Source organism: Sebastes fasciatus, chromosome 22 (assembly GCF_043250625.1).
Source record: "Sebastes fasciatus isolate fSebFas1 chromosome 22, fSebFas1.pri, whole genome shotgun sequence".
NCBI classification, from domain to species: domain Eukaryota; kingdom Metazoa; phylum Chordata; class Actinopteri; order Perciformes; family Sebastidae; genus Sebastes; species Sebastes fasciatus.
The window spans coordinates 11978275-11991799 of NC_133816.1; the positions used below are offsets into that span (position 1 = coordinate 11978275).

At 41.8% G+C, this 13525-nt stretch overlaps 2 protein-coding genes across 4 annotated transcripts; one reads left to right on the forward strand and one right to left on the reverse strand.

The window, feature by feature from the left end:
- Positions 1-1323: 1323 nt before the first annotated feature.
- Positions 1324-6436, reverse strand: LOC141760831 (prostaglandin reductase 1-like). Its single transcript, XM_074623923.1, has 9 exons — positions 6318-6436; positions 5393-5505; positions 5159-5204; positions 4952-5011; positions 4297-4464; positions 2663-2936; positions 2185-2290; positions 1779-1897; positions 1324-1636 (listed from the first exon to the last, which is right to left on the reverse strand). Exons 2-9 carry the CDS (start codon positions 5496-5498, stop codon positions 1526-1528), a joined length of 990 nt encoding a protein of 329 aa, XP_074480024.1. The 5' UTR covers positions 5499-5505; positions 6318-6436; the 3' UTR covers positions 1324-1525.
- An 888-nt stretch (positions 6437-7324) lies between these two features.
- On the forward strand, positions 7325-13203 carry haus3 (HAUS augmin-like complex, subunit 3). 3 transcript variants are annotated; one of them, XM_074624302.1, is made up of 6 exons: positions 7325-7484; positions 8837-9864; positions 9965-10207; positions 10603-10835; positions 11342-11627; positions 12545-13203. In XM_074624302.1, exons 2-6 carry the CDS (start codon positions 8851-8853, stop codon positions 12770-12772), a joined length of 2004 nt encoding a protein of 667 aa, XP_074480403.1. In that variant the 5' UTR covers positions 7325-7484; positions 8837-8850; the 3' UTR covers positions 12773-13203. The 3 variants fall into 3 exon arrangements, with proteins under 3 accessions (XP_074480403.1, XP_074480405.1, XP_074480404.1); XM_074624304.1 differs by having other exon boundaries at positions 11342-11576; XM_074624303.1 differs by having other exon boundaries at positions 7326-7484; positions 9998-10207.
- Positions 13204-13525: the final 322 nt, after the last annotated feature.

Below are 13525 nucleotides of genomic sequence, written 5' to 3' on the forward strand. Positions count from 1 at the left end.
TCACAGCTTAATAATAATAATAATTTATAGGATATAAATAGACATTTCTAAGCATTTCTAAGACATGGAAACATCTGGAAGTCGACACATATAACTAGAAACACCAAGATAAAGTTATACAACAACTGTGTTCTATCTTTCTTTCTATATCCGCTTTTGGCTTATGTGTAGTAAGTTATTGTTTTGATACCACTGGTTACGGGTTTTAGTTTTCTCATTATTTGGTCTTTATGTTTTGTTCTTTTATTGTTGTTTTTATTTTTGTCTATTTGTATCTGTGCAAGCACTTTGAAACTATGTTTAGAAAGGTTCTATACAAATAAAGATTATTATTATTATTAAGGTGCTGAGTGCTGGAGAATGACTGAAAGAGACATAGCTTTCCAGCTTTCACAATACAGAAAGATCATGAGGATATTCTGGCCTAGGAAGATTACAAACCATGAACTACACAAAACGACAGGGTGCTTGGACATGGAAACAATATTGATAAGAAGAAGATGGAGATGGCTTGGACATGTATTAAGGAAACCATCTGATGACGAAGTGACTTATGTTGCCTTTACACCAACTAAATTCATAAAACTGCACTCTTTTTGATAGTTTTACATTTCCAGAAACTAGATTTTAAGGATTTCTTCTTAACAGTTAATCTTGTCCACTTTGATAAAATCACGATATAGTGCCTCTACTGTATTTGTACCAGGTGGGGTGTGGCCCCCAAAGTATATCCCTCAACAAGTAATGACACAAGGGCAATTTTGTGATTGGTCTATGGGGTCAGTATAAGGCATAAAAAACTCCACACTTCTACACCAAAGTTGGTAAACCTTGTGCTATCCTACTGGACTAACAGCATCCTATGTAACCATGGAGCTGGGGCTCGAAATTCAAATGAGTGTCTATTTCCTGATCAAACAAAAAGCTGCAGGAGGTGAACAGTGCCTGCTCTATTATCTAGACTCCACTCCTATTAGGATTGAAAGCACACATCTTCAATAGCTCGCCCCCCCCCTGTTCTCCTCAGGCCCTAAATGCAGCATATGCATAAATGAATAACAGATTTACACTGTATAGATACTCACAGTCTGCTATATAAAGCCCAACGCATAAGTGACAAATATATGATAGAAAATTTGGAAAAACAAAAGGCTCCCACTAAATACGAAGCCCATGGTTAATTACGTTACAGAGAATAAAATATGAATTGTTTGGACGGTGGTCAAAACCTAGAAAATTTGTTAAAAATTGTCAGTAAGTGCTACTGGTTTGCTCACATTTGTGTCTACAATCCTGATTCTTTAAAGTAACTAAGTAAGTCCATTTGTTTTATTTTGTCTTTATTCTTTAAATGCATTACAAAAAAGTATCTTACCATGAATGAAAACCTAGAATAGTCCAGTTTCAAATTATAAATCACATTTTTTTGTCATGAACATCACGTTAATATGAAAAGTCTTCGTGTATGAATTCTGTAACAATGCCTCCGTTATTAACAATACTGATTCTTCTACAAAGATCCACATTAGACTGCGACAGTAGCCTTGCCGACGTTTTCTCCCTGCAGCATCCCCATGAAAGCAGCTGGCATCTTTTCAAAGCCTTTTGTGATGTGTTCCCGACACTGCAGTTTGCCCTGCAGATGCAGAATAAATAAATTACACTGAAGCAGAAACATGGGCAACCCTACCAATCGAGATTAAATCTTTACTGTAGATGCACACACAAAAATTCTGAATTATATCCAGCATCATAATGAATAGTTTTCAGTCACTAACCTCTTCCAACCATCCCATCAGCCTCTTGAGGGACTCAGGCTGCTTGTGCTTCCACCTGCTCTGCATAAAGCCCTCCATCTTAAGCTGCTTGACGATCATGGTCATTTGGGGGTACGGGCCTAAGAGAGAGAGAAAGAGAGAGAGAGAGAGAGAGAGATGGTTTGAGAAAAATCAATGGTGGTCCAAAGGAAACAATTCTGTCAAGGCAAAGTTTGTCTGTTTATTCATCTCTTCCAACATTTCAGCAACACAATGTCGCCCTCTAGTGAAAAAATAAAATAAAATCATCTGAACATGTGAAGTTGTAAAAGGGTGAATAACTTACAGTTTCCATCACAAGCAGGTATCAAGTTAAAAGCAGAAAAATAAGCAGGATTATTGATGTAGAAAATTAAAGTTCACACACCTGTTTGGGGCGTGGTGTCATTGTAGGTGGAAATAGCTCCGCACACGGCTATTCTTCCAAAGTTCTTCATCTGTTGCAAGGCGACACTTGAAAAAGGGCCTCCCACCTAAAAAGAAGAAGAAAGGTCAGTTAAACCACAATAGCAATAATGAAGGTTTTAAACATTCAGCCCACACTGTTCAGAGTAAGCAGGAAGGCTTGATTTGCCAAACGGAGAAAGAAGGGGAGTTTAAATGGGAAGTGCTCAAGGACACTTTACGGGCTTGGAGCTACACCTCTAATGTTTTTTTTGTGTGTGACTCAGGGACGCCTGTGATTACAAAAAATACTGTAAATCTAAGACCATTTACATATAAATCACAAATGAAACATGTCATTTTTAAAAAAAAATTCTGTCATTTTGAAATACAGACAACAAATGTAAGATTTCTTGAAAAGAAATGTAAAAAAATGTTTTTTTTTTTACAGTGTGGCTTACATTTTCAAAGAAGCAGTCGTATCCGTTTGGAGAAGCCTTCTTCAGCGCCTCCTCCAGGGAGCCAATAGTCTTGTAGTTGAAGGCCTCGTCAAAGCCCAGTTCTTTGAGAAAAGCCACCTTGGCATCCGACCCTGCTGAACCCACCACCTTACAGCCCTTGATCTTGGCAATCTGGCCCACCATGGAGCCCACCGCCCCCGCTGCAGCATTCACCAGCAGGGTCTCACCCTTCTGGAGCCCCAACACTTCTTCTATCCCGTACAGAGCCGTCAGTCTGCAAGGAGGAAGAGAAAGATTCAAATCCAACAAGCCTCTTCGACCTTTGTAATATAAACTCTTTGTAACTGCTTCCATACCAAGGTTAGCAGTGTTTATAAAATGACTTCAGCTCGCCAGCCGGACATGTTTATTTGCTCAAAGAGAGACAAAACTCAGCTGTTCTGCTATACTAAGAGAAACAGCTTGCTCCCTTTAAAGCGGCAGTAGGTAGAAAGTTTCTGGCATCATTGGGCAAAAAAATCCAAAATAACCTTTCAGCATATTGTAATTCAAGTCTGAGAGATAACTAGACTTCTGCACCTTCTCATGGCTCTGTTTTCAGAATTTAAAAAATCTTTTTTTGACCAATCACAGGTCATTTCAGAGAGAGCGTTCCTATTGGCTGTTCATTCAACAGAGGCAGCTGTCAATCGCTCACAAACTCCGATCAAACGAGGTGAGAAATAGGCATTACAGTAACAGAATATTGATTCATATTTGATCAGCGCTGCCTAGTTTGAACATTTGATCGGAGTCGCGAGTGATTGACAGCTGCTCAGAGACGGCAAGACACCAGCTTGGTTATGATTGGTTGTTTTCCTCCGGTCTGTGAAATCTTGCAGATGTCATTAGGAGCACCAGAGGACACATAATTTTTTTTAGATTACTTGTCTCATGCACTACTGTCAGGATATAGTGACCGTTTTATAAAAATATATTTTTTTTAATCATATTTGCACCATTTCTGCCCACTGCAGCTTCAACAGCAGGGAAATGGAAATACTTTTTCCAGATTACAGTAGAAGTCTTATCGAACATTTACTCAGGGAGGTATTTGCTTTCTGCATAAAAGTTCACACGTAGGAGTAGCCAAGCCTTCCTTCTACTTTTGGCTACCAAGCAGCGTTTCTTATCCAACTGCTATTTACACTGATAGCTGACTTCCTGTATATCCGGTCTTGCATCTATAAATGAAATTTTATGGCTAAGTTCAGGAACAAAGACCGTGCCTGGAACACATCCCATTCCTGCACAAAAGTATTTAAGCGCACCTGAGCCATTCACTTCTCCTTGACTCAGTTTTCACATCCTCCGAATATATCGTTGGAACACAGGAACCATTGAGGGCTCTGTAAAAATCAGAGCCCTCCAATCTTCAATAAACTATTCTAAACCCATATCATTATTGCCGTGGTCTTAGTTAGTGAACTAATATTTACTGAACCAGAATGTTTTCAGCTCAAATGCGGCTTCATGTCCATCAAACTGTTGTAAAAGCTGGAAGAACAAGTCACAGTAAATTGTCTTTGAGGTGTCAGATATAACTCCTCTGCATTCAATTTCTACCCATAGAGGCAACCCAACATCCGTCTTACCCTGGCATGCCGATGCCACCCAGAGCCAGGGACAACGAGACGTCCTGCGGCCAGTCAGGCATGACAAGAACGAGGTCGGTCCCATCACAGACCATGTGGGTTCTCCAGCCACATGGACTAACAACATGGCTTCCCACAGGAAATGCTGGGTTATTACTTTGAATCACCCTACAGAAAAAACAAAACAGAATCTGTTAATCAAGTTGAGTCTCACTTGGTCCAAATTCAGTCCTTGTAAAAGTCCTCTAAAGCCATATGGATGGCAGACACACACAAAAGTGTGTTGTGGTATCCTAGACAACTGTATGATGTCAAAACATGTGGCAGAGGAGTTTTTGTTACGCACTTTGGTTCACAACAGAGTAAAAAAAACACACAACGTGCGTTTCAAACAGATTATTTTGAGATTGTTTGGTCACAGAGTAATTTATTCTGCATGTTTATCGTCAAAAACATTCCCACTGAAACAGATTGAGCGTCTGAACAATCAGCCAAGAACATTTCAAATTGTCTGCAACATTCAAATTGCTTTGAATCAAAGGCTTCAGTAATTAATAGCAGGTGCAGTACTGGTTCTGTTTAAACATCAGGGCATGCAAGGTAAAGGTATTCCTCTGTGTGTGTGTGTGTGTGTGTGTGTGTGTGTGTTCTTTACTTGGCCACTTGAGTTCCAATCATCACATCGCCTTCATTCATGCGAAACCTGCTGAACGGCCTGGAGAGACAAACTGTGTATTACAATACATACGTACATTATATATATGCATTTTCAGATTAATGAATGATTTGTTATTAAAGAGAGTTCACGATAATAATTCAGAAGGTTTTTCTCAGATGCACACCCCCCCTGCTCTCCACTCACCTCATGTATGGGTCGACACTGAGAAACACCGCTTCCAAAAGCACCTCTGAAACAAGAGACATCAAAACATGTGTACACTTGAACCGACGTTTTTCTTCTTTGGTATGTGACTCAATCAAGGGAAATACCGACTCATTTGAAGAGCTTCGTGTTTAATGTTTGAGGCAATATGAGGACACATAGTGTGCACTCCTCTTCAAGCTTAAGTAAAGAGAATAAAAGAGATCATCTAACCCCCATCTTTGGGCGCAGGGAGCTCTTCCACCTTGAGCTCAAAGTCGCTGTCCTTCGGGAAGCCGTCAAAGTGCTTGGTCAGGATCCACTTCTTGGCTTGGACCATGATGCAGCTGTGAGAGATAGAGCAGTTGTTTGAAATTAGACTGACGGTGACAATTTGGTGCAGCACGATTTAATTCCTGGTGCTGTACAAAAAACAAGTTAGATGTACTACACAGTTACTAATGTGGGAATTGAAGTGAAAGCTATAATCACTTATTCATTCAATTGAATTATGAAGGTGAAACATTCAGAAAGACAACTCAATATGTGAAACTAACTTGTGGAGATACTGTGGGTCAAACTACATCAACTATTTATAGATTTTAAGGGCTGAGAGAGAGCCAGGGTGAAATGCATCTGACAAATAAACTTGAAACTCAAATCTTATTCCTTCTTATTAAAGCAGAACAAAGTGAAGTTATTGCTGAAATGTTAAGGTTCTCCTTAAATGCAGTACTGTATGACAACAGTATGTGCATTGTTAAGGTACATTCAAAATTTGCTATGCAAAGCAGTAATTTAAAAGGAATGTATTCATGCCTGTACACACACACAAACAAAACATTTAAAAAACAGGAAGAAGCAAGTCTAACATTTTCTGATTATACTATACTATATTTCTTTCTGGAAAACAATGGTTACATTATTAATACGGTTAAAGAAGGAGACAGTGAGTACATGTGTAGGATGTGATGATATAAATATAACTACTGGATATCACTAGTTAACAGCAGAAGTGAGAAGTGAACTCCCTGCTGTGGGCTGCCAGTCTCCCTTATGTTTACTGATGCCCCCTCTCCTATATTAGCAGGTTAATCTAGCTCTGTATGAGCATGTTGTACTAGAATACATCCCTATCAGAGTTATCCGTATGACTTACCAGCTGTCGTTGTACACAAAGAACAGGCAGACGTCGTGAACTCAGAGTGAGGACAGGGAGCGGGCAGCAGAGGGTTGTTGAAAGTAGTGATGGGAATTCCGTCTCTTTTTAGTGAGCCAGATCATTTGGCTCAGCTCACCAAGAAGAGCCGGCTCTTTCGGCTCCCAAACGGCTCTTCATTTTTTACCACTTCTGCCTTTTATAATTCAGCCAAATTTAGCTTTACTTGTTTTGACCTATGATTAGTATGTGTGCAGATATATCACTTAAATTATTCAATATAATTATTCTAAACCTTATAATTTCCAGAATATCGTAATTTTACATGCTGCTTCGTTTCTGACTGTCCCTCATCTTGTCTGCTATTCGCGCATCACACTCCCCTCTCTCTTTCTCTCCTCCTCTTCATAGTGCTCTGTACCTGTAAACCTGTGGACCCTCATCGTTGTGGCTCAGTGGGTAGAGCAGGTTGTCCACCTAATCGGAAGGTCGGTGGTTCGATCCCCGGCTGCTCCGGGTCACATGTCGATGTGTCCTTGATCTGTGTGTGAATGAGTATTTAGATTAAATCCTGATGGGTAAAGTTGGCACCTTAGCAGCCTCTGCCATCAGTGTATTAATGTTCGTGTGAATGCTGAAATGTAGTGTAAAAGCGCTTTGAGTAGTCGAAGACTAGAAAGGCGCTATATAAATGCAAGTCCATTTACCGCGCACCCCGCCCCTCCCTGCTTGATGTTATGATCCTTGTCTGTCATCACCTGATTGATCGCATGGACGTCAATAACACAACATTCAGGCACAGTCAGTCATGGAGTGCCCGTGGTGCGGAGAAGATCATTCTATCATTGTGCCTTGAATTAATAATAAAAAAAAAAAACGGCTCTAGGACAGGAGCCGGATCTTATCGTTCACTTAAAAGAGCCAGCTCAAAGAACCGGCTCGTTCGCTACCAACACATCACTAGTTGAAAGCTTGGGAGGAGAGAAGGCATGCTTCAATCCTTCAATTTGATTGGTTACGCAGCCTCTAACGTAATGACGGAGGACGTCACGTCACCTCGTCACTACACGTTGACGTCGGTCGGTTTGGATGTTTGGCGCGAGGGTAGCAGGCTAGCACCATGGCTAGGACGGGATGCTAACAAGACGTTATTTCAACAATAAAATTGTAAGTAATGGAGTGATAGTTGTGTTACAAATTTGACTTTTGTTGTTAAGATAGTTTACGAACACATTTGCTTTTGACACAGCTGTCAAGAGCCATGGTAGTTAGCATGGTATAGCTAACTGCTTTATAGCTATTAGCCAAGGCCTATTAAAGGAGGATAGGACACGCATCATATCTATTTTAGGTATTGCGCATGCGCAGTAGAATCTGGCCTGCACGTCGAAATTGAGCCAATTGTAACGCGGCTTGAGTTACACTACGCATGCGCTGTACCCGATAAACAAGACCCGTGTCCTAGCCTCCTTCTATAGGCCTTAGACAGATCTGTTTGCATGATAAACTTAAGAGAGACTTACTGAGCTGTGCTAAACACAAGAGTTGACCTCGTGCATCGTGCTAAATACGATGCCTTCACCAGATGACAGAAGAGCGAATATTTGCCCCCTTTTCGGCTTGCTTATGCACATCTAATATTACTGGGGTTTAGTTATATCACAGTTGTTACCCTGAACTATATTCAGTTTTAACAGTATTCTTCATCTCCTTGTATTTTTTTATCTGGTATATTTTTTTGTACTTTGTACTACTAACTTTTTTACTGCCTTTTTACTAACATGTTTTGCACTATGGAACTGTGAAGCTGGAAACTTGAATTTCCCTCTGGATCAATAAAGTTACTATCTACCTATCTATCTATCTACCCATCTACCTACATATCTACATATCTATCTATTTATTTATCTATCTACATATCTACAAATCTATCTATCTATCTATCTATCTATCTATCTATCTATCTACTTATCTATCTATCATATTAGTTAAAAGTCTAACTAGGACTAAAACTAATCCAGTCTAATTCAAACAACCCTGCAATAGATCTTTCCTTGATGAATGTTCAGATTTTGTTGAAGCTGTTTTAGAGAGGTGTTGATTCAACTTTGGTCACTGGAGGTGTTTTCTAATATAGTCTATCCTCATTGTTATGAATGGTGTTGACAATATATTAGAAACACAATACAATTCAACAGCAACTACTACATACACAATTACGGTTTATCTTTAAAACGTTTGTAATGTTGAGTTGTTTTTATAGACAAAAACTGAACATTATGATAACCTTATTAAGGATGAATGACAATGTGCTCTGACATACTACCACTAGTACTTATTTTGTGCGCTTTGTGATTCATTCTCTCACAATGTTGCATGTTAGGAAAATATTCTGCAAATCATCCCGGGGCATCCCTAGTTTTAAGAGATCATGAATATGCTATGCTATATATTTACTCTCACTCTCTTTGTATTGGTCTTCACCTAATCCTCCACAATCCCCATTGTGTCCCCCACAGAGTGCTGAACCAACATGTTAAACAGTGGCCAGTTTGTGGAGGCCGTGGGCCGTCTAGGTTATCCTGGTGCATCATCACTGAAGGCCTCCGACTTCGACTGGCTGTTTGACTGTGCCCCTGAGAACCTTCACTTCTTGCGCTTTGTCTGTCGGACCCTCAACCAGAGTAATGTTCTCACCACGGAGGAGGTGCATGCTTTTCAGGAGCTACGGAAGTCCGGCAAGCCATTTCTGGATGAAGCAGCCTTGGGCGAGGTCCTTAAAACCACTGGACCTTCGGATGGGAGCAGTGCTAACATCTTAGGGCCCTCTTCTTCATCTTCATCCTCAGTGTTTGCAGCTGAGGGGGATGTGGCCATAGAGGACTTGGAGGCAGAGCTCCAGGCACTGCGTAAAGAGAAAGAGCTGAAGCAACGGCGGTATAACCGGTTGCAGGTTGTGGCCACCTCCCGTGCGGATGTTGACCTACGACTAACTTCAGAGCTGGAGAGCGCTGCATGTAAGCTAAAGGAGGCCAGTGCTTCCATTGGAGCTGAGAATGCCGACACCAATGCTCTATTACAAAACCTAACAGATGAGGTGAGAAAGCTTGCTTCATATCTCCCTGTTCAGCCAGAGGTTAAGCAAAAAGGAAAAGGAGAACCTATGGCCCTATCAAACCCTTCTATCTCCAAAAGCCCCGCTGTCCTCCTCTCTCAGCTGCCTTTGGACCCCTACCTGCACCAGGAGGAACTCAACACTAAAACACTGGCTGCCTTCACTCAGAAGCATTTCTTCCAGGGCATCTCTGACATTGTTGAGACTTCTTGCTCTGAGCGCTTCCAAGTCCTTGACCTCAGTTCTTGTGAAGATAGAGAGGACGAAGAGAATGAGAGGGAGGAGAGAGTGGTGGAGCGCAGGAGGACAGAGATGGCCAGACTTCAGTGGTCTCATATTGTGGCCCAGCACCAACTGATGCAGGCCATGGCAGAGGAAAAGAGTGTCAAGGCTGGACTGGACTGGCTCTCTGAGAATTCCTCTCATACCAAGGTAAAACAAGCAGATGTATATTGTGTTTTATTATCTCCTGCAAACAGCATCAGTTCTCATAGTGTGTTCAGTTATTACTATTCTTGCTTCCTGTCTCTAGCGCTCTTTCATATCTATCTCTTCACTCTACCAGAGCATCTCCATGTCCTCCTCACTGCATGTCCGTGAGGTTGTGTCCAGGAAGGAGCTGCAGGCAGTGGAGGCTGAGCTGGAGGCTCTGCTCAATGGACCAGTACCCGCTGCCCTTAGAGAGTCAGCCAGGTTGCTTAATGTGCCAGTAGTGAGGGGAGACCTGGCTCTGCAACTAGCCAGGCAGGACTACTACACCTCCAGACAGGATCAGGTTAGTTGGTGATATCACCCATTTCACTTTTCTGTAAAAACATGTATTTCGCGTGGGTCCGAGTTAGCCATCATCAATCTGTTCTGATTAAGATACTGAGAATACATATTTCTTGCTCTAAAATATTTTAATGAGATACAAGGTGCTTACAAACATAATAATGTTATAACTTTGTCCTCTTGTTTAAGAGTGATCTTTTTTACTGAATAGATCTAGCAAATTCAGAATTATTCGCAAATAAAGGTCATTGTTTGATCCCTGTGTCGATCATCAGCCATATGTATTGTCAGAATCATGCTTAAGACATGGACCCACCACATACTTATCATTGTAAGACAATGTAGAAATGAGAATCAACAGCCCTAGTAAAATGAAATGTACATTTTTCCTCCTAGGTACGAGACTACCTACTCCGCCAGAAGGTGTCGTTTGACCTGGTGCTCCTGGGTCAGGAGATGGAGTTGAGGAGGTGGAGGACGTGTCTTAAACAGCTGGGCGAAGTTGATGGCAGACTGGTAAAGGAAGGTGAAGCGGCAGCCCTCAGAATTGAGTCCCTGGCACACCCTGACCTGGCTATCAACCCCAGGCCTAACCCTATCATCAGCTGCAAGGATGCAGCCTTCAGCAGGTAAGAAGACTCCAGCTATATTAGGGATGCACCGATCCAACTTTTTCAGTCCCGATACCGATAGCGATACCTGGGCTTTGGGTATCAGCCAATACCGAGTACCGATCCGATACCAGTGTGTAATTAATAAACTGTATGCCTCACTGTGTGGAAGTGACTGGGATCATTCTTTTATGTGTAAAGAAACATCAGGCTTGACTTAAATATCGCTTTCTTAACTTTGTAAAAAGAAAACAAAGTGACAAATACATATATACATTTATTGAATTGTAATTTATTATTAAAATAATAAGTCGTGGTGTAAACCTCGTTAATGCAGCAACAAATTGGTCAAGACTTCAACAGCAATTCAAATTCCAGTCTATAATGTATATAGAATGTAAACATTAGCAATGATGTGGTGCTATATTGGCTGCTTTGTGCCCATGACACTCTTTGTCCTTCTTTAAATGCAGGCTGTCTCATTTCGTAATGTTAATCAGTGTCGTATGCAACTCTTTCCTCAGGCTGCTCCAGATCCTTGACCACGATTCAGCCCATGGTCGATCGGAGCCTTTTCGGACATATGAAGCATTGGACCACGCTGCTCGTGACCTCGCAGGCAACCTCCAGGTGACCCGAGATGCTCTAGCTGGTGCTGGCCGTGAGCAGTACTACACAGCTGCTCGTCTTTATGGAGACTGTGAGGTGCTCCACAGGGCAATGTACACAGAGCTCCAGCAGCTGGTGTTAGGGCCGCAGGTACGTCCAACGGCCATCACTGACCAGGAGCTGCTCTGTCCCAATGCACAGGTGGGTTTGTTTCCTTTTATTTTATGCACAGTCATCTTGGTCAACCATACAGAGTGCATTTCAGAAGCTCTGCTTAATGTGAGTCAGTTGAATTTTAAATTACTCGTCACTAATGGTGAGGGAAGCTGGTAGCACAATACCTTTTTTCTTTTGCACATTTTTCTCATAAATCACAATGTCAAGTACTTAAAGGTTCTCTATATGGGATTCAGAGCATTAATAAAGCAGCAAACAGCCATTTGCTATGTAAAGATATAGTGGAGTAATGTCTACCTGAGCAGAGAATGAAGTCGCTCTTCCTCTGTGTGTGTTGTAATCCGATCATCTGTGCTTTGTTGACATCGCCGAGCCGACTGCACATGCCTTTTAGTGCATGTTCGTGCATGTGAGCGTGCCCCACTGGCTAGCTCACGGCCGCTCTACACTGCGCTCGTACGGCAGTTACAGCTGATAACGCCATCGGTTGCGAAAGCGTAGCACCCACCCACCGGTTCCCCCTCAGGTTAACACTGTTGGCTCTGTCAGCATTGTTGCCGTTGTTAGCAACGTTAGCTGCAGGCCGCCGGCTCAGCCGTCACCATGTTGAGAGCTGTTCGGGCCGTGGAGGCAATAGAAATGCTCCCAATCTTGCATTTAGCACCTTTAATGAAAAGACACACATTGGGTATAAAAGCACTGCATGATCAATTGCTCTCAGGAGGAACTGCTTTGCTGCATGATGACACAAAATGTATTATCAGGAACAGTGTTGTATTGTACTTTCTTTTGACACATTATGTCTGTTATTTTGAGATGGTAAAATTATCTTGATAAATTAAATTACCTTATTTGCAACTAGTTATGTTTGATTGATTCATATGTATGCTCACTTAGACTGTTGCTGTTTATTTCTCATCTCTCTTCCTTTGTCTCTACAGGAGCTGACGGTGAAGCTTGTGGAAGCAGAGTCTCAGCTGCAGAGTTTGCAGCACTTAATGCAAGAAATAATGGGGGTGGTTAAAGCCAAGCGTTTTCAGCTTGAGCGCAATGCCCTCCTCAGGCGGGAGAGGGAATTGTACATCTACTTCCACTTGGATGCCCGGCTGCTGCAGAAAGTAGTGGAAGATCTGGAGGGCAAAATGGCTGCGAAGAGAGGGCAGCAGTAGTCTGCGAGAATGAATGAGGAGCGCTTATAGCCAGCACAACCTCAATGTGCAGTTTCTGTACTAAGGGAGTTATATAGCTTGAAGATATCTGATGTGAACACTGTGCTTTCAGTGGAGGAGGCTTACTAAGTAAGCCCTGCTCTGGTACAGTGTGTACAAGTATGAACCGACTCAAAATCTGCACCTTCACTTGGTTTGTGCAGGAAATGGAGCTCAATCCTTTGAGTCTTCATCTTTGGGACATCACTCAACTTGGGAAAACAGTTTGGTTGTATATGAGCAGTGATGATTGGGATTCATTTGAGTGTGTTTATTTCAGACTATTTTTACATAAACTAATCAAATAATTAAATTTTTTGTCTTGTGATGTTCTAAAAATGTCTTTGTTTCCTTTTTCTTGATAAATAAAGTAACATGTTATCTTTAAGGTTTAGTAGTGAAAGTTTTTTTTAATTCAAGATTATTGAAGTCTATTTCTGGAGGGTTGGATGTGTTTTTGAGATGCCAGTTTAAACCAGGTCTGTGTGTAGCTGACTTAACTCTCCCCTTTGTCCTGTTTAGGCCATTGACGGTTGAAGAGTCAGATATCGTCAGGTAGAGAGAGAGTAGCAGGCATTATGACAGAGAGTAGATGGAGCGGTCAAGCAGCAGGTTGTACTCGGGACCTCTGTCCCTGGAGGCTCAGAAGATCCGTGCTGTTCTGCGGGCCCAGAGTCTACATGCAGCCAGACGCAACCACAACTACTCCCACAA

Bases quoted from the DNA above. Each gene is read 5' to 3' on its own strand.
- LOC141760831 (XM_074623923.1), bottom strand. From the start codon at position 5,498: ATGGTCCAAGCCAAGAAGTGGATCCTGACCAAGCACTTTGACGGCTTC. The intron at 2,937-4,296 runs GTAAGACGGATG...TCCTCCTTGCAG, and splicing joins GGTGGCATCGGCATGCCAGG to ACTGACGGCTCTGTACGGGA. The intron at 1,637-1,778 runs GTTAGTGACTGA...CTGCATCTGCAG, and splicing joins TGATGGGATGGTTGGAAGAG to GGCAAACTGCAGTGTCGGGA.
- haus3 (XM_074624302.1), top strand. From the start codon at position 8,851: ATGTTAAACAGTGGCCAGTTTGTGGAGGCCGTGGGCCGTCTAGGTTAT. The intron at 9,865-9,964 runs GTAAAACAAGCA...TCCTGTCTCTAG, and splicing joins AGAATTCCTCTCATACCAAG to CGCTCTTTCATATCTATCTC. The intron at 10,208-10,602 runs GTTAGTTGGTGA...TTTTCCTCCTAG, and splicing joins ACACCTCCAGACAGGATCAG to GTACGAGACTACCTACTCCG.